Source organism: Podarcis pityusensis (assembly GCF_964106645.2).
Source record: "Podarcis pityusensis genome assembly, chromosome: 2".
NCBI lineage: Eukaryota > Metazoa > Chordata > Lepidosauria > Squamata > Lacertidae > Podarcis > Podarcis pityusensis.
Genome location: NC_138029.1, coordinates 61880381 through 61904022, shown reverse-complemented (window position 1 = coordinate 61904022; position 23642 = coordinate 61880381). Strand labels below are relative to the sequence as shown.

Here is a 23642-nt window from a genome sequence, read left to right as displayed (position 1 = left end):
CAGGAACAGGGACTGAGCAACGGGAGCTCACCCCGTTGCGGAGATTCGAACCACCGACCTTCTGATCGGCAAGTCCTAGGCTCTGTGGTTTAACCCACAGAGCAGGCTAATTTCTCCCACAAACTGAGAATAATGGGGTTTGTACCTTTTGCCTAACATCTCAGGTTCTAAAAATGCTGGAAACTCTTCTTTTTAATGAAAGCTGGAAACCTACGTATTATGGTTCATCCCAAAAAACGCATCAAACCCTGAGCACTAGGCAGGTGACCCCTGGGCTAGACAGTGTCCTGTATCTTGTCAAATATAATTGTCTAAGAACCTTTGGTATTAGCTATGAATGTATTTTACAGCAAAGTGACAAAATACTCAGGTCTTGAAAGTAGGAGGGTGTTACTAATTCTATCCACCCTGCAAAATCACCTCCTCCTCAGTTGTTCTAACCCAAAGTTTCTCCTACCTTTTCTAGCCATACTCTTCCCAAAGATAGATCCCAGGAAGAAATATTTACAAGTACTGCTACCTTTTATTATTGGAGCTGCCCTCTCCTATAGGAAGAACTCATTTTGTGCAACTGTACCAGAACCACAGAAGAGGAGTCAGCCCTATGAAAAGCCACAACTCCACAGACATTTTTTTCCAGGCCCAAGCATGCAAGGTACAGTAATGGGAAAGCACAACACATTATTATTTGGTAATATCTTAAGGATTGTTCCAACTTTAGCTCGGGGAAATCAATATAACCATTACTGAACATGTGTAGATGCCTAATAAGCCTGCTGTAATAGCTCACATACTTTATATTATGCGTTATTATGTACAGCTTGTTATTGGTGTACCATATTATTAGCAGTATGTTACTTTCACCCGGGACCACCTCCAGCCTAGATATACCGGTGAATCTAATTTCATATGTGAACGCAAAACTCAATTTCCCCATCCTCTACGCAAAATAACCTCCCAAACCGATTATTCCTCCAAACATTCAAAAGTTCACTTCCAACCACTTATTTTACCCCAGTCGTGCAATCTTGAACAGCCCTCACTAGGTAGATACCGTAAGTCCCAATTAGATCACTAGGGCTTACACCCGAGGAAGCGTGCGTAAAATCGGGCTGCAACTGCGAGCACAGCAGACGGATGAGTTGGGAAAGAGGAGCTTGCTGCTCCTGACATCCAGAGCAAGCCTAAGCATGTTTGCTCAGACGTAGGTCCTACTAGATTCAGTGGCGCTTACTCCCGAGTAAGCAAGGCTGTTATCCCCACCATCTTCACTCTTCCAGCCAACTTCTGTCCGTCCTCCCAGAGGGAGTCCCGCTGTGGGCGGGGCCTCAGCTGGAATGCAAACGCAGAACCTACATTCCCCGCGCCCATCCCGCTTTATATAGAGATAGGAAATATAGAGGAGATAATCCCATTGTCTGGAGACAGTTTCCTGGTTGCATTTTAATGCTGTTTCGAATTAACTGGAGAACCTCGCAAGATCTTGAAGAAGCGTGTCTCCCTCCCCGCCACTTCAAACAACAGCAAAACCCCAAAAGGTAGCATCAGAAACAGAGCCCCCCCCCCCACTTTCAAAAGTTGGGAACGTAAGAGCCCTGAGGTCAAAGGTTTATATAAAATCCCAACCAGTGGCCAACAACTAGATGCCTTCGATAACAACAACAACATTTATACCCCGCCCAGCTGGCTGCTTTCCCCTAGCCATTCTGGAGGGCTTACAGCATATATATATATAGAGAGAGAGAGAGAGAGAGCGCAAAATATCAAACAAGCCCACAAGCAAGACCCGCGCACAGGAGAAGCGCTCTCTATTTCTGGCGCTGCTTTCTGCCGCCGCAGCTGCTGCTACAAATCAGAAACAAAAAGCGTAGTTCACAGCCCACGCAGAAGTCGGGCATTGTTTGCGTGTGCGCGCGCGCCTGAATATATTATAAGTCTACGCATCAGCACGTGTGACGCAACCCCGCAATGACGGGCGTGCCTAGGGAGAAGGAGAGGGAGAGGGAGAGGAGGGAAGCCGCCATTTTGTTTGTTTGCGGACGGAAGAAGACACGTTTATCCTTCGCAGCTCGCCGTTGAGCGTAAGTGGCGGAGGGACGGGAAGCGGCCTGTTTCTCTTTCTCTCTCTCTCTCTCTCTCGTTAGGCCTTTTGTAGAGGCGGGAAACCAGGTCCTTGTTTTGCTCTGTGGGGCTTCAATTCCTCTCAACCCCCCCCCCCCAGTCGTTGGGATATAGAGAGTAGGAGGATGCAAGGTAGGGAATAATTTTTTACGCGTTAAAAGGGTGCTTTTTGAAAAAAAGACCTCGCTTGGAGGGGCGGTTTTGAGCTTCGGAGACGGAGGCCTCCAGCACTTCCTAACATGTAAACCTTTCCCTCACCCCCTGGACTTGTGCAGCCTGAGGTGGGGGGGGGAGTAGGTGGGGGGGGCGGGGCCGGATTTAGGTTTGATGAGGCCCTCGGCGACTGAAGGCAATGGGGCCCATTATATGTCCAGCTGTCCTTTGTCAACAACAAATTGTCGCTGTTTTTTGTGTTGAATATACGCTATATGGTAATTTATGGACCTGGTAGGTATCTATAGCCATTTGCACATAACAAAATATGTGATATTTTAGGGAGCAGGCTAGCAGGTGGGGCCCATTACTTACATCATAGGAGCCTACACAACACAAAACACCGTTGCTGTATGTAGGTTTTATTTTATTTGTATTTTATCTTATATTTTGGAAATGTACATCTAGTTTAAATTTTTGGGCGGCCCCCAAGAGAGTGGGGCCCTAAGCTATAGTTTGTGTAGCTTATACGTAAATCTGGCACTGGGCAGGGGGGAAGGACCCTTAAGCAGGAGAGCCTGAGGTCCCTCTCCTGATGGAATGTCAGCTCTCCTTGGATTGGGGACAGCGGTCTCTTCCATGCGGTAGGATGCAAGCGTGGCTTCCAGAGAGTGGCAAAGCCCAGCATCTCTAGTTTTAGAATTAAGCCCTACCGCGAAGAAGCAACACTTCTTATGGCTAATGCATATTTTACGCAGACAGCCTTGATGGAAGCATTGGGATCAGAATAAAACACCCAATTAGTTTTGGAATAGAAAGCATGTTTTGTTTCATAAACTTTGACGGATGTGACAGTTCAATCCGAGTGTTTAAACATGTGGAGCTTCCCGTTAGAACTTATTTTAAAACATCCTGGAAGTGCAAACGAATAACTTTCTGACTGTGGGAGAATACCTTTCATCACCAAGTGATCATGGGCGCAGAAATGTAGGCTTGGGGGTGGTGTCATTTTGCAGGCCATCTAGTCCAGCCTCCTGCTTCATGCAGGAAATTGAGTCCCAGAGCATTCTTAGTTGATAGCTGCATAGGCTATGTCTCAATCAATTTGGGATGAGTGGAGATACCTTTCAGATCCAGTGTTGGCTCCAGGCTTGAGAACGGCCCTCTTTTCACTTTAGAAATTCACCGACCAATTTTGAAACAGTCCTCCAAGAAGTTGGAGAATTTGTAACTTTCTTTGCACCGCAGATATTCCAGGCTTGATGGGCTTATTGCATCACTATCTGCTTCACACTCTTCTCATGCCGTTTTGAGTAACCCCAACAGCTCTTCCCTCCCCAACTGAATGTAAGCTGAAATGGCTATTTAAATGAGAGTCCAATTAACCAAAATACAGGAGCTCAAATAAAAGTGTCAGTCAAAATTTTTCATCCTGGTGGGAATGGAAATTTGGTTACTCGGGTAAACAGCAGAGGGTAGGGAAGTGAAGTTGACCACGTGAACAGGGATTGTTTTGTTTTGTCTTTAAAGTATGCCCCCCCCTTTTTTTAGTATGTCCCACTTTTTAGAACAGGTTGGGGAGCTATATTGGATGGAATATTATACTCCGGTAATATTTTGATACGTATTTAATTAATGTCCTATATGGCTGTTTTGATCATGGAAAGCTGACACAAATTATGATTGAGTTTGATTTGTTTGTGTCCATAACTGTTTGCTGAAGCCTTGAGCGCTCTGCCTATGAGAAGACCTATTTTATTTATTTAAATATTTTTATGGTGCTTTCAGTCCCAAAATGCTTGGACTTTTCAGGATTTATATAGATCTGTAATATAATATTGAGAGCTAACAGATGATGAAATGTTATCCAGCAAGGTGGGATTTAAGTTACACAGCCAACCTTCAAATGACTAATGCACAGTGAAACCTTAAAGCATATACCGTATTTTTCACTCCATAAGACACACTTTTTTCCTCCTAAAAAGTAAGGGAAAATGTGTGTGTGTCTTATGGAGCGAATGCAGACGGGAGAAGCGGCTCTTGCTGACTTTTCAGCGAGGTGGGAGAAGGGACCGTCCCTCCTTCCGGCTCATTGGAAAGCCAGCAAGAGGCACACCAAGCGTGTCTGCCACTCTTGCTGGCTTTTTGGTGAGGTGGGAGAAGGGACTGACAGGCTGACTGTAATTCAAGCAAAGGGAGAGCCGTTTACATGCGTGTAAGCAGCTCTTACTCTGCTTGCTTTACAATGAGCCGGAAGGAGGGGCAGAGGGCAGCCCCTTCCACCCCTCCCCCCAGCTGACTGTAACAGTAATTCAAGCAAAGGGAGAGCGGCTTACAGGGCTTCTGCTCTGGTGTCTCCTCCTCCTCCTCTTTTTGCTCCGGTTCCAGCAAGGCAAGGCAGCTGCCCACCACAGGCATGCACAAATGTGAGCTCTCCCTTCCTTCCCTCCCTCCCTCCCCCCCTTCCAACTTCAATAAAATATTGGGGGGGCAGGTAAGCCCCACCTCACATACCGCAATTCATCCTTGTAGTTCAACAACATCTGGGGACCCACAGGTTGAGAACTGCTGCGGTCTCAAGACAAAGTGCATGCACACTATATGAATAACAATGCCCATCAACATGGGGGGGACTCCCTCAAATATTTAAGAGGGGGCGAAGGCACCTAGGCCTCTAGGAGTTGGCTGCTATGCCTAGGACAATTCAAGAAAGTGATGCATATGCTATAATATCAACTTTTAGGGTGATACGGTAATATTTTTTTTTATACAGACTGTATCTTGGCTATGTTTACTGTGATGCCATTAGTTAAAGGTATGGTCAGCACTCAGTGGTAAACATTGGAGAAACCGTACATTACTGACAGTTTGTACATCACTGTATTTTCTTGCAGAAAACCTCCCCCATTCTGATAAGGATGATAAAGCAGAAAAGACTAGCATATAGGATTCCTTTTAAACTAGAGGTAGTAAAATATGCTAAGGAGCATGGAAACAGAGCAGCGGAGAGACATTTTGGGTCACCTCCAACTGAAAAAATGATAAGAGAGTGGAGGAAACAGGAGGATCAGCTGCAAAAAGCAGATAAAAGTAAGCACACTTTTCGTGGAAATGCTGCAAAGAGGCCACAGTTGGACGTGGCCATGAAAGAATGGATCAAAAATCACCAGAAGAATGGCTTCGCAGTCTCTACAAAAATGATAATATATGAAGCCAAACGCATTGCTGTAGAGAAAGGCATTCACGATTTTACTGGATCACCATCATGGTGCTACAGATTTATGAAGCAATGCGGCCTTCCTATGAGCACCAAAACTAGAATTGCACAAAAATTGCCAGAAGAATATGAATCTAAGATTCTGTCTTTTCATAAATTTGTAATTGATGCTAGGAAGAGAAATGGATTTGAAATTGGCCAGATTTGGAATATGGATGAAGTCCCGCTAATCTTTGATGTGCCATCTAATAGGACTGTTGATCTGAAAGATACCAAAACTATCGCTGTGAAAACCTCAGGACGTGAGAAAACCTATTGCACGGTTGTGTTGTCTTGCTGTGCAGACGGCACCAAATTGCCACCCATGTTAATTTTCAAAAGCAAAACATTTCCAGAAGAAGTGATTCCACGAGGAATTGTTGTACATGTTCATGAGAAAGGATGGATGGACGAAAATGGAATGAGAGTATGGGTTGAAAAAGTGTGGTCCAAACGTCCTGGAGGGCTTTTGAAAAAACCTGCCTTATTAGTACTTGACCAGTTTAGAGCGCATATTAGCGAAATTACAAAAAAGTGCTTTAAAGAAGTGAAGACTCATCTAGCTGTAATTCCTGGAGGTCTTACCAGCCAGTTGCAACCTCTTGACGTTTCCATCAACAAGCCATTTAAGGTCTTTATGCGAAAAGAGCGGAACAAATGGATGGCTGCTGGTAATCATGATCTGACACCTACTGGACGAATGAAGGGGCCCACTATCACTCAAGTTTGTGAATGGGTGAAAACATCATGGTACTCAGTAAAGGAGGAAATCGTTGTACAGTCATTTAAAAAATGTGGCATTAGCAATGCTTTGGATGGAAACGAAGATGGTATTTTATATGAAGATAGCGAAGAAAGTGATGTCAGTGATTGTGAGCAACTGAGCTTCATAAATTCTGACTCTAGCACTGATGAGTTCTTAGGGTTCAAAGAAGACTAGAAGAGTACCCGAACCTTAAAATCTCTCTTCATTTGTTAATGAATGTGATGATGGTTCTTAATGCCACTGTTAACTGCTGTTCACTTTACATGGTTGTAATATGATTCTGATATACCAGTTGTTTATTAAATTGTTCAGTACAACATTTGATTCAGAATATTTTTTTCTTGTTTTCCTCCTCTAAAAACTAGGTGCGTCTTATGGTCAGGTGCATCTTATAGAGCGAGAAATATGGTAGTGTTATTCTTAAGAACATATTAGTATGGGAGGGTAGTTTCACAACACATATATAGTATATCAATCAGATTTAACAATGGATGAAGAAAATAGGTTTTCATCTATAAGCATTTCTATTCATAAAACATAATGGGGTATGAAGTGCAGTTCCATTTCTTAAATACTCTTGGTTCTATCCTCTAAGTATATATTTCTAGTCCTTGTGATTGCAAAGTTTGAAATACAGTAATCTTGATTCTTTTGTACAGTGGTACCTCTGGTTGCGAACGGGATCCGTTCCGGAGCCCCGTTTCCAACATGAGCAGAACGCAACGCACGTCTGCGAGTACGTGGGTCGCGATTCACCGCTTATGCGCATGTACTTGACGTCATTTTGCACGTCTGCGCATGTGCGAGTGGCGAAACCTGGAAGTAACCCTTTCCGGTACTTCTGGGTCACCGTGGGACGTATCTTGCAAGAATGTACCATGAAGCGGACGTAACAAGAGGTATGAGTGTATATTTGTTGGTCTTGCCTTATGAGATAGATAATGTAACCTAGGTCCAAGTGAAACAAGGGCAGGGATACCAGAGCAACAAGATGGGGCAGCTGAAAATAGTCTGTATTGATGATATATTCTCACCCCACACTTGTTTTATTTCTTCACGTTTTCAGTTGTAAATGCCTTTCACAGACTAAAGTTATTTCACAACCCAATCTTTGTATGTTCACTCAGAAGCCCATTCCACTGTGTTCTGTGGGACTTACTCCCAAGTAAGTGTGCACAGGTGTGTGCTATCTAGGCGTTAGCCCTGTTTAACATCTAAATAAACACGTGCAGGAGGGGGTTGTTAATCTCTCATCTTTATTTTCTCATTGAAATGTAACCTTTTTGCTTTGGTATATTTTCCTGTGTTAGATGAAGCACTCAAAGCTAACGCAGTGCTCTGGGCAGGGTGAAAGAAGGAGCTGGGATGAAGAAAAGAGCACACATAGCCAAAAGCGCAGGCGGAAGTCACATAGCAGTGAAAGAGAAGGCAGATGCTATAAATCACTTAAAAGTGCCAACAGGTAAATGACTCTTGACTTTAATGATCATCTAATTATCATCTAACTAGCTGTAACTTAAATCTTTTATTGATTTACATTTGTCATTTTTAAGTTTTCCTATTGCTGTTGCAATCAGAGTTTTTCACTGGTAGTTCACTTAAAAATGAATAATAGTTGCTGTGATGTTATTCATTATTTCTTTCATCTTGAGAGTATGGAAATGAGCAAAAGCTTTTAAAGCACTATTTAAGAAGGCAATTGTGGTCCAGATTGCTTTCAGATATATCTGTGTGCACACACACATATGTGTAGTTATGTGTATATGTAGACAGTACCATATTAATACATCAGTATATACATGTAGATGAAATGTGATTCATTTCTAATCCATGCTTTCTCCCTCCATGCTTTCTGCCTGAAATTGCTGCAGCCATCTCTCTTGCTCACTGATTTGTCTGATCTATCTCCCTCCCCCAGTGATTTCTGCCCACCAGCAAAACACAAATAAGGAAGTGGGCAGACTCTCATTTTGTTATCTGATTCAGCTATTTGTGTAGTGAGGTTTTGATATAATTGTGTTTGGATAAGTTGAGATTTTGGAGAAAGTGTTCCAATAGTGGGACCTTTATATTTACTGACATAAATAAAAGTCCAATTTGACTCTGACTTGTTTTCTGTACTGCTTTGTATGGGTGCTTTGTATAGGTTTCTGAAATCAGGCCCTTTGAATTGGTAGTTATTTTGCTCTAGGCCTTCACTATTCACCTAGCTCTTGACTGTTGTTAGTTTTGAATGTAACTTTATGAGAATTAGTGTTATCAGCAAGTGAGATAGAGCAAGGCTGATGAATAATAAAGCTGTCCTGAGAAAGCAGTCATTGCCTTTGAAGAAGAGGCAGTTTATGGCTTTGAATTGAATGCATTGAATTAATGATTTTCCTTTTGGGAGCACTCCATACTTGCACAAGTTATTTAGACGCAGGTTTTCATTTTGTTGCAATGTACATGGGAAAGTTTACTAGACTTCCTTGCATATCTAGCAGGAAGGGTGTAATTCTTGTGAGCTCAAGGTAATAAGAGTCTTAGTATACTTATTTACCTTTTGATGGTGGGTAGATTTATCTTTCAACAAGGTTTTTTTTAAAAAAAAGTTGAAAAAATAATTTTTATTTGTTTTCAGCAGCTACTTGGAAGATAGATCCGTAACTAGGAGAGACCGTCATGACCGAAGATATGTTGAGGAGTATATAAATGACTTCCGTGATGTAGATGACTATAAGCATTGCAGAGAGTATGAAAAGAGTCGCCAACATCATTTTAGCAAATCCTCTGGTCAAAGTGGGAAAAGTAGTCATAAAAGAAAGCATAAGAAACATGACCCCCATGACAGCTTGTATTCGGTATGCATACTTTAAAAATGTATTAACAATGTATTAGTGTTTTAAGTTTCTTCACGGAGTATCAGATTATCTGAGTATCAATGTTTAAAAAGTTTCAGTTACCTGAGCTACAGTTAAACCTGGGTTCTCTTAATCTGCTGTAAATATATACATAGCATGTATTCAGACATTTGAAAATGTTTACATAGTGAGTGGTGCCAACCACATGAGTTTTTGTCTGAAGCTTTCAAAAACTTGAATGATTTCTTAGTTGAGCTGGTAGAGAAAAGCAGTCAAGTGCTGTTCTCATTTGAATGAGTTTTATATCCTTTTGAAGCCACTCTTTCCATCCCATCTCCAAAGACACAGAAGGTATTAATTTACATGGAATTAGGCTGTGAAAAAAGTCTAATGAATTCAGCATGTTTCTATTCAGTAGTTTAGTTCAGTCCCATGCAAATTTTGATCATTCACTGATCTGTCAGAAAGCATTCCCTCTACCAATTAGCAAGGAAAGGAGTTTGGATTTTCCAGAAACAGTATGACACTGCTGATGTCTACATTCAAATTTAGGATTATTATGGTTTAAATAGTATTTGTACTTCTGAATCAATACACTCAGAATATTAGATTGTAGACTGCATTTCATGAATTATGAATATTTTCCCTTTAGCTTTTTGAAATATGGAAGAAAAAAATTAATTGCTTTGAAGTTCTGCTTTTTAAATAATAATTATTATTTTAAAATACTTTGCTAGATATTCAAGGAGATCAGACCTAGTTATGATTTCAAAAAAGTAGACACAAATGACAATTTTTTTTCAAATAGCAAAAGTAAATATTTACATTGCAAATTTGAATTTTAGTCTTCAATTAATCCATAATTTGAGAACAAAATTGTGTTGTGTTTCTGTTGTCTTACTACTCTTAAATATTCATCTGAAAATCTGTTCCTTGCCATGTTTTTCTTCTGTAACATAAACTGTGCCCTGTGAATTTCTGGGGACTGAATTTGAAATTGCTCCTGCCAACTGTTCGTGGCCTGGTGCGTAACTGAATGCCTGAATATCCCCGCTGAATGAATTGCGTATTCTACCCTGAATTCACTCTGATATATTGATTGGCTGGACGATCTTGGTGCCGTTTCCAGAAGAGTCACCGAAGGAAAAGATCCAGGAGTGTAGAGGATGAGGAGGGTCACCTGATCTGTCAAAGTGGAGACGTACTAAGAGCAAGATGTATAGAATATTTTTCAACCCTTTTTTAAAAAAATCAGCAAAAAATCTGTTTAGACTAGTATGTTAGAAGAGGAGTAGGGGTGGGGGGGATAAAAAAAATCTTCATTGCCCTCTCTTGTCTTTTCTTTTGTCTTTGTATTATTTTACATTTCTCTTCATTTCTGTATTCTTAAATATTGCTATTCAATGCTACAATAGTAAATGCAGCTTAAGTTTAGACTGATAGCTAGATAGCTGTTTCATGACACCTATCCAATAAACTAATGCTTTCAAAGGCAAACACTAAGTTAATGTTTTTACTACGACATGCTTAGCAATGTTAATTTTTTTTCAGCTACTTCAATAAAAGCTTTGGTTTATTTTTTAGATGAAATTATTTCAACTTTAGGGGAAGGTGCTTTTGGAAAAGTAGTAGAATGCATTGATCATCACATGTAAGTATGCAATATTTTCAAAAGTATCTCTGAAAAAATGTTTTCCATCTGAAGGTAGAAATCCAATCTACATGCTATCCAATGTACATGAAGTTTTGTGAGACTTAAGAACAGAAAATTAGACAATAATATTTCTGTAATACAGTCTTTTGAAATAAATAACAGGTGCATTTTAACAAACACACCATCCCCAGTAAGAAGCAGTTCTCCCCACCACCAGCTGTTTTTTCAATTCTCCTTGTGGGCATCTGGGTGCACCTGGCTTTAATTTGTGTAATGCAACTTTCAGTCATACTTGGGCTAACAGTAGAAGTTATTTCATTCTTAACATTAATAATTAGATTCTCACTGCAATTGCTATGTTCTTCTGTGAACATGTACAACAAATAAAATGGATGATAACAGAAAGTTGTTAGCTTTTTGTCTCAGCCTTGAAAGTGTTATAATAGGTGTAAAATAACCATGATTTACTGATGCATCCAGTCTACAGTAGAATGCTTGACACTTGGTTGAGAATGGGCAAATTTAATTGACAGTATTTTACTTTACTCCATAGGAAAGGGATGCATGTAGCTATAAAAATTGTGAAAAGTGTTGGTAGATACCGAGAAGCAGCTCGTTCAGAAATTCAGGTATTGGAGCACTTAAATGCCTTGGATCCTGGCAGCAGATTGTAAGTATAAACTAGAATGAAAGCATTATTTTAAACAGTTTTCAATTACCAATTGTTTTTATTCAGTTATTGTTCTGGTTGCTTTCTTTTTTTTCTAGCTGTTGTGTACAGATGCTGGAATCGTTTGAACATCATGGCCATGTTTGCATTGTATTTGAGCTGCTGGGACTCAGTACTTATGACTTTATTAAAGAAAATAGCTTTTTGCCTTTTCCTATTGAACTTATTAGGAAGATGGCTTATCAGATTTGTCATTCTATAAACTGTACGTACGTTTTAAATTTTAAAGAATTTTTCCATAACCTAAAATTATAGGCATTGATTTGAGTTTTGCGTTCCTACTTTCTCTCTCTTTTTTTTTTGGCAGTCTTGCATCACAATAAGTTGACTCATACAGATCTGAAACCTGAAAATATTTTATTTGTAGAATCTGATTATATAGTAAAGTATAATTCTAAAATGGTAAGTTCACTTGCTTTAAGACTTCTTCCCAGTGGGCTGTTTCTACTTTTTTATGGTCAACCATGCCATATACAATTTCTAAGTTTTGCTCGCATCAAGCAGCCTTTACCATAACACAAGATGTATTCAAGTGCATATTCAGGTATTCTACTTAAGTACTTTGTGGCTGCTAAGACCAAAATCTATTGATAAATGATAGTAAAGGCCTTGAACAGAAGATCAGTCATTTTTTCACATTTATGTGAAGATGCAGCAGATGTGCTGATGACAAAGCAAACCAGTACTTGTACTACTAATTGTTATGTTGATGAGATTTCTCACAAGGTTTATGGATATAGTATAGTTAAGGAACTGTGAAACTATGGATTTGGATTTCCTATGTAAAAATTAGTTCACCTAGGTTAGCTGTTGTATCATTGCTCTTAATATGAAAAGCATGGCTTGTTAAACTACATTTGCCTTAGGTAAGTATAGAGGCTTCCCCCACTCCCAAATAGGAAGAAGGAGATTTTGCCAATTCCATGTGCATGAACAGTAGACCCAGAACGGAGTAAATCTGCAGAAAGCATGATTTGTTAAGTCTTTGTGTTAACAATGAGATTCAACTTCTTTTAAAAAAATAATGATGCTCATTTTGACTTTGTTACAGAGGCGGGATGAACGGACACTGAAAAATACAGATATTAAAATTGTAGACTTTGGAAGTGCAACATATGACAATGAACATCATAGCACTTTAGTGTCTACAAGGCACTACAGAGCACCTGAAGTTATATTAGGTTAGTAGAGAATTTTGCTGGAAATGTAACAATTCTAGGAAACATATTTAAATAATATTTATATAATTTAAACATTTGAAAAATTACTTTTAATATTCATGTATGATATTACTGCTTAGTTGTGTTCCATAAAAGTGGAGGAAAATAGTAAATCTAAGAATGGTGGATGGTTTATGAAATAACCTCAAGATTGTTCAGGAGATGGCTTTCTAGTCTGGATTGAATTTTCAACTAACTAATGTTTTGTGAATTGTGTTATAGCCCTTGGGTGGTCCCAACCCTGTGATGTCTGGAGCATAGGATGCATTCTGATTGAATATTACCTTGGTTTTACAGTCTTTCAGGTATGTGTATGTCATTTTTATTTAGAACTTTTCACTTGAGTTGCAGTTCAAAATCTGGTTTAAAATATATGTTAATGCTTTCATTTGATTTTTGGCATTTCTACAAGTATGTAGAGTTGAAATGCTCGAAATGTTAAATATACCCTAGTCCTGCAAATGTTTCATAACACACTAACATTTAAAGACTTTGGCTGAGATTGTTTGGAGAACAAAGTTACTTTGTAAAATGTGTGGAAAGAGTTTGAGCTGCATCCATTAGAGCCACTCAGCTGACGGTAAGGTCTCCACCTGCAGATCAGGGAAGGAAGTTTTCAGCTCTTACCCCAGGGTCTCCCTTAAATCCTCCCCTGACAGTCCCCAAACCCTCTGGAGCAGATTTAGGGTGGGCTACGAAGTCAGAACGGTGCAATCGCCAAAAACTGCACCCCTTTCTGTTCGGTTTAAGGAATCTACCATTAACTGAGTGTCACTGTTGGATACAATCCAATATATTTATGGTATACTTGTCGATAACATCTTTGGAGGGACTGCACGCTTTTTGGTATAATGTAGATCTGAAACTGCTGCACATTACTGGGGCTTCTATCGTGCTTATGCCAGAATTCTTTCTGTTATCAATTTTTATGGGCCAGAACAAGGATATGCTATTCAAGGACCTGCTGTTATTTCTGTTGGTCATTGCTAGACAAACAGTTGCTCAGCAGTAGAAGTTTCTGAACACTTGGGACTTACTGTGTGTATTAGAAATGTCTGGTTGGTGGTGACAGCAGAAAAACTGACACATAAGAGACAAGGAAAAACCACAGCCTTTTTATGCCACTTGTTGGATATTTATTACATCTGCTTCTAACAACAGCCTGCAAAAAAACAGTTTCAGTTAATTTCAGTTATTTGGGAAGTTTAATGTTTTTCTGACCTCATTTGAGACTTAATTACAAATTTCAATTCTCTGTATGATCTTGATTATACCAGTTCTTTTTTCTGTTTTGTTTATTCTGTATTCCTTGGTTTGTTTCCTTCTGGTGTTCCATAAAGCTGAAAACCTGAGCGGTGGGTGGGAATGTTATACTTAGAAGATTAACAACACTGAGTTAGAGGGGGAAAACAACGCCTCTATACTACTGTATAATACATTCAATTCCTGCCCCTCCCCTTTCCAGACACATGACAGTAAGGAACATCTGGCAATGATGGAGAGGATTCTAGGACCTTTACCCACACACATGATTAAAAAATCAAGGTAAATTTATTTTAAATTGTATAAATGTTCGATACAAGGGGTTAAAAATATGCTTTGTTTTCTGTTTTTGTAAACTACTTAAGCATGAAGTTATAATTGTATATGCCACTTACACATTCTGCAGTTAAAAAATTAAACAAAAATTTCCATTTCATTGACTGTTGGAATTCTTACATGATTTTGTGATTGTTATTACATAAAAATGCTAAGAACAACAGGAGACACCAGTAGTTATTATGAAACAAGGGGAGTTGGTGTGTCCAATTGAAATTTATCACTTCAATCCTGTTGAGCTACAACATATATAATGGATCTGAATATGTACTCTGGGCTCTCCCTCTCTTTCTCCCCTGTATTTGAAATTCACAGTTGATTTTAGCAGCAGCTGTTTAATTTCATTGTTTGACTTGTAGAGACCAAAGTGGTAGGGAAGCTCTCCTCCCCCCCCCCCACTCTATATTGAGATGCTGCTGTAGGATTTCTAGACCTTCCTCTTGGCTTCCTGAGGAGGAGAAACAGCAGAGTAAGACCAAGCACAGCAATCCATGAGTAAATAACAGAAGGGTGATGGGGAAGTGAGGAAATATGCTTAAGAGATGAAAGAGATGAAAGAGCACAGGGGAGCTTAGGTAAGAGACTTGCAAGGATGGACACCCATTCTTTGAAGCTTGCATTTAAGCTGCTAGATTTAAGACTGATATCCTATTTACACAGTGGAATACATCCACTGATCTCAGTGGGACCTGCTTCCAAGGACACGTGAGGTAGCAATGGCCACAAAGCTGACAGTGGTCAGATTGTTCAGAGGAAGAACTTTTGGAACCTTAGAAACTATTGTCGGGAAAAGATCTGATGAAGATTATACCTGTCAGGATGTGTAAAGGAAGTGGCCCAGAGCTCACAGAAATGGTGAGAGAAAGGAATCAAAGAGAATCAGCTGGAAATTAAAAATATCTCAAGGACAAGGGGAAGAAGGCTGCACTTCAACAACTAAAAAAGAAAGGATATATTTCATGCAGCTTTTTTGTATACAGGAAACGTTACTTCCACCATGACCAGTTGGACTGGGATGAACATAGTTCTGCAGGTCGCTATGTTAGGAGGCGGTGTAAACCACTAAAGGTAAGAGAGCACTATATTCTTCCCTCTACTTGATTCTGGAATCCAAAGAGATGTATCTAAAGTTTCTTTCTCTTTTTCCAGGAATTCATGCACTGTCATGATAAAGACCATAAAAATCTTTTTGACCTCATTCGTAGGATGTTGGAGTATGACCCTGTCAAGAGAATTACTCTAGATGAAGCCCTGGAGCATCATTTTTTTGACCCTTTAAAAAATAGATAAACTCATTTGATCTATCTTCCTCCAAAGAGACGATAAGACTGTGTCAGTTAACAACATAATGTGAGAAGATGTAAATAATAAATTATTTTTTCAGTTTATTTTGTAAATATTACCATAAATTTTTTGTATCGATGCTGTGGCTCTCTTGTTGAACAGTTGTGGTATTACTGATCATGGATGCATTAATGTACACATTAAATTTTTTCATTTTCTACAAGTGATTGCACTTTTTTGAATTGATATTTTGAAGATTGTAACATGGTTAAACATTGTTGGACCATTTTAGGACTGAGTGTTTTTGGGACTGAAGTCACTGTTTGGGAAAGGTCCTTTTTAGGCTCAATGTTTCCTTAAATTGTTGTGTTTAGGCAGGTTTACAATTTTATTAACCTTTTAAAATACAGTGGTGCCTCGCAAGACGAAAATAATCCGTTCCGCGAGTCTCTTCGTCTAGCGGTTTTTTCGTCTTGCGAAGCAACCCTATTAGCGGATTAGCGCTATTAGCGGTTTAGCGGCTATTAAAGGCTTAGCGGATTAGCGGTTAAAAGGCTATTAGCGGCTTAGAAAAGGGGGGGGGCGAAAAAAATCGCAAGACTCGCAAGACTTTTTCGTTTTGCGAAGCAAGCCCATAGGGAAATTCGTCTTGCAAAGCGCATCGAAAAACGGAAAACCCTTTCGTCTAGCGGGTTTTTCGTCTTGCGAGGCATTCGTCTTGCGGGGCACCACTGTACTACAGTATTTGAAATGAGATCTAGTTTGATTGCCTGCCTGCCATTTTATTTTTCAGAATATATTTACCAGCCATTTTAATTAATGAGTGCATTGTTTCCCCATTTTTATTAAGTTGATTTGTAAAATCTACTTTATTTCATTTGGGAGGGGAGATATTAAAGACAGTTTAAAAGTAAAAGCATTGTATTAATTGGGTGAAATCCATACTTCCACTCATGTAATGGGACTTACCCTTTTTCTTCATGCCTACAGAATCAGCTCCACAGGAATCTGATCCTCTGGAGCAGATTTGGTGGGGTCAGCTGCGGGGGGGGGGGGGGAGGAGGAAAGTCCAGTTGTGCAAGCAAAACTTCACTTGTCCACTGTTGATTTCACCAGTTATCCTTATGAATGTGATTGTTTATGGTAGGCAGATTGTGCTCTTGGTGCTTGAATATTGGGGGTGTGGATAAAAAGCCATTCTTTACCTTTGCCAAAAATTGCTAGATAATTCTACTTCCTGGTCTGCTAAAGAGACCAGAAATTGCAGCTGGCGATATTATTCACATTTTCATTATCAACTTTAAAGTAGCATGTGTCTCAGCATTGAATCTTTTAATATTATATTTAAGGTCTGTTACAGCATTTGGATTTATGTAATGAGCCTTGTAACATGATGTTTAACATCTTGTATAGTAACTTCAATCCAAGGAAAAGTAATAATAAATGTACTTACTACATGTATAGCCTGTTCTTCACCAAGATCAGTGTACATAGGATTCTTCTTATTCTCACAACAGTCCTGTGTGGTAGGATAGTCTGAGAGATGGTAACTAGCACTCAGTGATGTTAACAAAAGAAAATGTCAGGGAATGTGTATTGTCGCCATCCAGATAGGGTTAGCAAATCAGCCAATTGCCCAGTCAAATGATATTATTTGGTTGTCATTGTGTAGGTGACAGCTTGGTATATGACTTGTAGCAAGAATAAGAAGTGAGGGATTCTTTTCTCCAACTGTGCAGACGTCAGGGGGCAAACCTAGAAGCACAGGAATGCATCTCCTGCTGCCCACCTGCTGTAATTACAATAATCTCCAACTAAAGAGGAAGATGGGACGCGGGTGGCGCTGTGGGTAAAACCTCAGCGCCTAAGACTTGCCGATCGCATGGTCGGCGGTTCGAATCCCCGCGGCGGGGCGCGCTCCCGTCGTTCGGTCCCAGCGCCTGCCAACCTAGCAGTTCGAAAGCACCTCCGGGTGCAAGTAGATAAATAGGGACCGCTTACCAGCAGGAAGGTAAACAGCGTTCCGTGTGCTGCGCTGGCTCGCCAGATGCAGCTTGTCACACTGGCCACGTGACCCGGAAGTGTCTGCGGACAGCGCTGGCTCCCGGCCTATAGAGTGAGATGAGCGCACAACCCTAGAGTCTGGCAAGACTGGCCTGAACGGGCAGGGGTACCTTTACCTTTAAAGAGGAAGACAAGTAGTCATCCCTGGGCAAAGGTCAATACCTATCAGTTAGTGGCTCCTCCTTGCTGCAGGAAACAGCGAATACACCTTTTGTTGATCTATCCAAGCTCCAGTGAGGAGTTAGTAGTGTTTGAAAATACTGAAAGTACTATGTGGAGTAAAGTACAAAAGATACTGCTGCAAATGAGACAATGCATTTTGGAAAGTTATGAAAAGCTAAGACCTAATTAGATTTTTAAAATACTTGATGGATTAATTAGCCTTTTAAAAAACTGGTCAAATGTCCAATTGTAGCAAATTGATACAAGCTTCATATGTAGGGGGTGAAAGAAGATGCCCCTGAGTGGAAGTGCCTTTAAATACCAATGGGAAATGAGGCTGCCTGTGCTGTCCTACTACATATTATAGAAGCACAGGTGAGTTGGGTTTAAATGAAACGTAAACTAGTGGCAATGAAGCAGGCTTGCACAGTTGCATTCAGAGAACAAAACTTTCTTGCTCCTGCTTGAGATAAATGAAATAAGGAAACCAAATACAGAAGCCCTCAGAAGGGGTTCAAATGGTTTTCATTTTGATAAGAATGTTTCCAAGCGAAATGGTGAAAGGAGCAGAATTCATGAGCACGAGAAGCTAGCAATGGTAAGTAAGCCAAGTTCTTTCGTATTTAGAAATGGTTATGATACTGAAGTAGGATAGCTGGTCTGTCTTTGTAGGTTGGTAGTTTACATTTTAATCTGAGGTGGGGGTGTGGTATTTCATCCTGGTAAACATAGCATAACATTTAAATTTACTTAAGAGCCCAGAGCAAAGGAACATGTATTCTTCCAGATGTTGGGTTTCAGTTCTCATCAACCTCATCCAGCTTGGTCAGTGGTCAGGAATGATGGGAGTTCTCGGTTAACGTCATCCAGAAAATGATCCACAGGTTCCCTGGATTAGATGATCAGTCACTGGATATGTACCATGCCTTTTTGTTAACTGATCTATATAGAGCCTGATGGGGGGATCCCCAAATTTACAAATCTAGTCATTTACAAACATAATTTGAGGGATCATTTAGGTGGAAGTATATTGCAAGTAAAAAGGTAGGACTATTACAGACTAAAAGTAAAAATATCCTGAGATTATTTTGTATCCATTTATTCACTAAAGTCTATTTGGAAATGCTCGCCTTTTTGAATTTGTCAGGTGTGTCTGCATGGAAAACAACATTGTAAGTGTTTTGGGTTTTTTTAGATTAAACTGAATTACTAATACAGTGGTACCTTGGGTTACATATGCTTCAGGTTACAGACTTCGCTAACCCAGAAATAGTACCTCGGGTTAAGAACTTTGCTTCAGGATGAGAAGAGAAATTGTGCTCCATCGGCGCGGCAGCAGCTGCAGGAGGCCCCATTAGCTAAAGTGGTGCTTCAGGTTAAGAACAGTTTCAGGTTAAGTACGGACTTCCAGAATGAATTAAGTACTTAACCCGAGGTACCACTGTACACATTTTAATTGGAAGTGCTTGAAGTAGGCGTGTATTGGGTGTTAGGAGAGTGGTAGTATCTCTGGTGGGTGACACAACATGCGCCTTCTGGGATAATTTGCCCACCTTTGGCCCCTACCCTGTGCTCAAGTCTCCATGTGTGACAGTAATGCCCCTGAGAAACGGCTTTGACAGGCCGGCTAAACTAGATGAGGGTAGCCAATGGGTCTCAAACTCTTGGTGAGGTAGAGACTTCCCCTGCATGCAAAGACAGGCTCTGGTGGATTGAGCAGATGAGACCAATAGTGGGTCCAACGGTCAAGAAGACAGTTTCTGTGTGTGCTGTAGAGGGAAGTGAGGGGCAGATGGGGCTTGTTAACCTGGGAAGGTAGCCCATCTAGGAGAAGGAAAACACTGATCTTAAACCTTCACTGCCTTGTGGGATATGTTTGGGAGAAGAAAAGGCTATGGAGTAAACCCTACACAAATCCAGAGTGAAGTCCCTAAAACAGTTGGATAGTGCCTTGTACGCCTCCTGAGAACTGCAGCCAAGCTGGTGCCAAATGTTTTGCTCTGTTTTCTTTTGGGCCACATCAGCAAGGCCTTGTAGTCTGGACAGCCCAGGACTTCTATACACACTGCCCAGGTTTGTGCCCTGGAAAGATCACTTTGGAGCTGCTAACACAGCTATTTGACTTCACCCCTGGAGGCGCACTGTCTCTAGAGACAGATGGATACCAACAATAGCTTGAAGTGGACATGACAAGCGTCTTGTTGTAAAAATGGATATCAACAGTCCAGTTTGGCAGTTTTCTATTTAAACATATTTATGTTTGTAGTATTAACTCTCTCAGAAACGGAGGGTAGGGGGTAGAGTTATAAGAATGTTTGTTTAGGAGTAGAGAATAAAAGACAAGATTTTTCTCAAGACATTTTGAACGTATTTGCGATTTGGGCGTTCTTTTTCCACTAGGTGGCACTATATGCTAGTACTTAAACACAATAAATTCTGAACTGTTGCATTATTTTGCTTTCCATTTCCAGCCTTTCCTCTGAGGAGCTCAGGGTAGTGTACATACGGTCCTTCCACTTAACATTTTATCTTTGCAAAACCTTGTGAGGCAGGTTAGACTGAGAGATGGTGACTGGCCCAAGGTTACCTTGTAAGGTTTATGACTGAGGATTTGAACCCTGGTCTCCCAAGTCCAACACACCCTAACCATTATATACAGGGTTTAGAACTGGGGCTAGCAGCCAACACAGAACCAGAATTTTCTATTGCTATGTAGCTAGGATAGTAGTATATGTCAAGAGCTTCCATGCTGAGCTGCTGTCAGCAAGAGACTTAGGCCCCATCTCTACTATCCATTTGAAGCGGTACCATCCGTTCCCCCAAACGGTGGTTTCTTAAAGGTGTTGAGAATTGTTAGAAGGCCCCATATTCCCCTCACAGAACCATAATTTAATCCTTCTTCCCAGGAAACTCTGGGGAATAAGAGTATCCTAACAAGTCTCAGCACCCTTAACAAACCACAGTATGATGCAGCTTAAGTGCAGATGGGACCAAAGGTGCTAGAGTCTCACAATCTGCTTGAATGCCATTTCCTTTGTTTTCCTTTCCCTGAGTAGCCCACATAAAATAATGGGAAAATCCATAATTTCTGCATTGTGGTAACTGGGCAACCACATGCTTCCCTTTCTTCCCTTTCCCAACAAAATGTACCAGTAAAGCCATGCATCTCTTCAGATTGAACCTGAAGTAGAATGAGTTGCTCTGGAATATTGTTTTCAAGAGGGGTAGCTGTAGTAATGTCTTATAGGAAAAACAATGAAAATTTCTACCTTAAAGACTAACGAATTTATTATCAGCACAAGGTTTCATGGATTACAGTGCATTCTATCAGATTCATGAATTGAATCTTACCCTGAGTTGCATTACAAAAATATGTGTTTGGAGTGGGGATTGTAAACTTGAACAGTGAGGTCAAAAGGAAATGAAATGCAGAAAGTACAGGTGGTGATAACTGTGCTATTGACACTGGACCATACACACAAAACCAACAAAAAACCCAAACATTGACGATGAAGAACCTGTGGCAATCCATAAGTTGTTAGGCTCCACATTCTATAAGCTCCACAGGTTCCCTATCCATGGTGTAATGGGTAATGTTAAAACAGCTTGGTTTGGCTTCCCCTTCAAGCTACCCTGCATGTTTGTGTGTGCCATGAACAGGTCAGATGAAGATGCACATTGCGAAAGAGAATCCCTTTCTCTCCCCCTCCCCTCCCCTCCCATCTTGGGGTTGTAGAATGGGATCTTTGGCATTTCCGAATTGTGTAACAGGAAATAAACCCACAAATTAGAAGATGTTATGGGGACTTTGTGAATTAAAATGGTTAGGCATACCTGGGAATGTTATCAACGCACATTTAGATTTAAGGAACTTCCAGATGTTTGCTTTCGACTGTGCTTGTAGTGCCAAACCAGGAAATGAAACAGGAAGTACCTCATAAAAGTGGTTTTTGTTATGCTGGTGGACTGTTGCTACCATTAACTGGTTTTGGATGGCAGTTGCTATTTTGTTCCTCTGTCTTGATCCTGCCAATACTTTTTGTAGTAGAGGGCATCAACACGAACCAGTTACCTACAGAGAATCACAATCTTAGCAAAAGACAGTACAGTGGTACCTCAGGTTAAGTACTTAATTCGTTCCGGAGGTCCGTACTTAACCTGAAACTGTTCTTAACCTGAAGCACCACTTTAGCTAATGGGGCCTCCTGCTGCAGGAGCACGATTTCTGTTCTGTTCTCAACCTGAAGCAAAGTTCTTAACCTGAAGCACTATTTCTGGGTTAGCGGAGTATGTAACCTGAAGCATATGTAACCTGAGGTACCACTGTAGATTAAAATTGCTACAATTCTGCACATGTTGAACAGCCGCAGAATTAAAAGTATAACAGTTGAATGTGGTTTTATATTTTTTTTCAGTTTCATTTTACATTACAGTCAAACCTTGGTTGTCAAGCATAATCCATTCCGGAAGCCCGTTTGGCTTCTGAAATGTTGGCTTCTGATTAGCTGCAGGAGCTTCCTGCACTCAGTGGAAGCCACGTTGGATGTTCAGCTTCTGGAAAACGTTTGAAAATTGGAGCATTTACTTCCAGGTTTTTGGAGTTTGGGAGCAGAAACGTTCCAAAACAGAGGCGTTTGGGGACCGAGATTTGACTGTATTTGTTTTTTAGACTGTAAGCCGCCTAGAGATGAAAAGTAGGCCATCATTCATTTGATGGTTTTTATGCAACAACAATATTTACAGAATAGGTGCATGTTCTTAGTAGCCTGGACAGAGGTGATCAGGAACATGCTCTAAGAAGAACGGAGGGAGAACCTGTTTTTTCTAAGAACACTTTGTTTGCCCTTAGGCACAGAGATTTGATTATGTCAATGTCCCATGAAGCACAATCCTAAGTATTTTATTTCAAAAGCAGGCATCAGAATTCAATGGGGCTTACTTCCAATTAAATGTATACCTTATTTAATTTTAATACGTTGGCTTTCAGAGATTACCCTTCCCAAGGAGGCAGCCAATATTACAGCTTTGAAACATGAAAAAAATGATAACCAACTGTTGCTGGCATCTGTTTGTCTCAAGATACAATCTGTGTGCCTCTGGGGGTGAACTCAAACTGCTGTGTTAGCAGCACTGAAGTGATCTCCCCTGGGCAGTGTGTATGGAGGTCCTGGGCTGCCCAGATGACAAGATCCCCCTCTCGGCCTCGCTGATGTAGGCTAAAGGAAAGCAGAGCAATATGTTTGGCACCAGCATGGCTGTAGGAATTGCTGGATGGAGACGTACAAGGCACTATCCAGCCGTCTTAGGGACTTCACTCTGAATTTGTGCAGGGTTTACTCCTTCATCTGTTCTTCTCCCAAAGATATCCTGCAAGACAGCAGAGGTTTAGAATCAGAGTTTTCCTTTTATATGGGCTACCTTCCCAGGGTTGGGGTGTATAAACAACTAAGATATCAAAAAAGATTATAACAACTAAGATATCCAAAAAGATTATAAATTCATCAGAAAAACAGCATCAACAGGTTTCTGCAAAGCCGCAAAGCAGACATCAAAACAGGAGCAGTTAAGTATAAAGCAAGTGCAACAGAACTTCCTCCCCTGCCCCATGCTCCCCAAATGTGCTCTGGGTCCCCCCCCCCCAATCTTCTGGAGCAGATTTGGGTGTTGTGCAATGGCGTGCAGGAAAAGGAGAGGGGGAAGTTCTGTCATGCTCATGGCAGTTCTTCAGCACACAATGATTTAATTGGTTACAACCCAGAGTGACTGGCCCAAGACCACCCAGTAAACTTCAAG

General features: G+C 40.6%; 1 protein-coding gene and 1 long non-coding RNA gene across 4 annotated transcripts in view; both read left to right on the top strand.

Annotated features, from left to right (window-relative positions):
- Nucleotides 1-22106, top strand: part of LOC308469255 — a 270286-nt gene extending 248180 nt beyond the window's left edge. Inside the window, exon 4 of the long non-coding RNA XR_013982058.1 lies at nt 21950-22106. This is a non-coding gene — a long non-coding RNA (uncharacterized lncRNA). The remainder of the gene's footprint in view (nt 1-21949) is intronic.
- On the top strand, nt 1963-15846 carry CLK4 (CDC like kinase 4). Of its 3 annotated transcripts, none has more exons than XM_080991417.1 (13): nt 1963-2081; nt 7607-7758; nt 8920-9136; nt 10266-10353; nt 10721-10787; nt 11344-11460; nt 11559-11725; nt 11828-11922; nt 12572-12701; nt 12963-13045; nt 14206-14285; nt 15320-15407; nt 15489-15846. In XM_080991417.1, the coding sequence occupies exons 2-13, from the start codon at nt 7607-7609 to the stop codon at nt 15627-15629; spliced, it is 1425 nt and encodes a 474-aa protein (XP_080847543.1). In that variant the 5' UTR covers nt 1963-2081; the 3' UTR covers nt 15630-15846. The 3 variants fall into 3 exon arrangements, with proteins under 3 accessions (XP_080847543.1, XP_080847542.1, XP_080847544.1); XM_080991416.1 differs by having other exon boundaries at nt 8917-9136; XM_080991418.1 differs by lacking the exons at nt 7607-7758; nt 8920-9136; nt 10266-10353; ... (7 more) ...; nt 15320-15407; nt 15489-15846 and adding an exon at nt 5169-6665 and having other exon boundaries at nt 1964-2081.
- Nucleotides 22107-23642: the final 1536 nt, after the last annotated feature.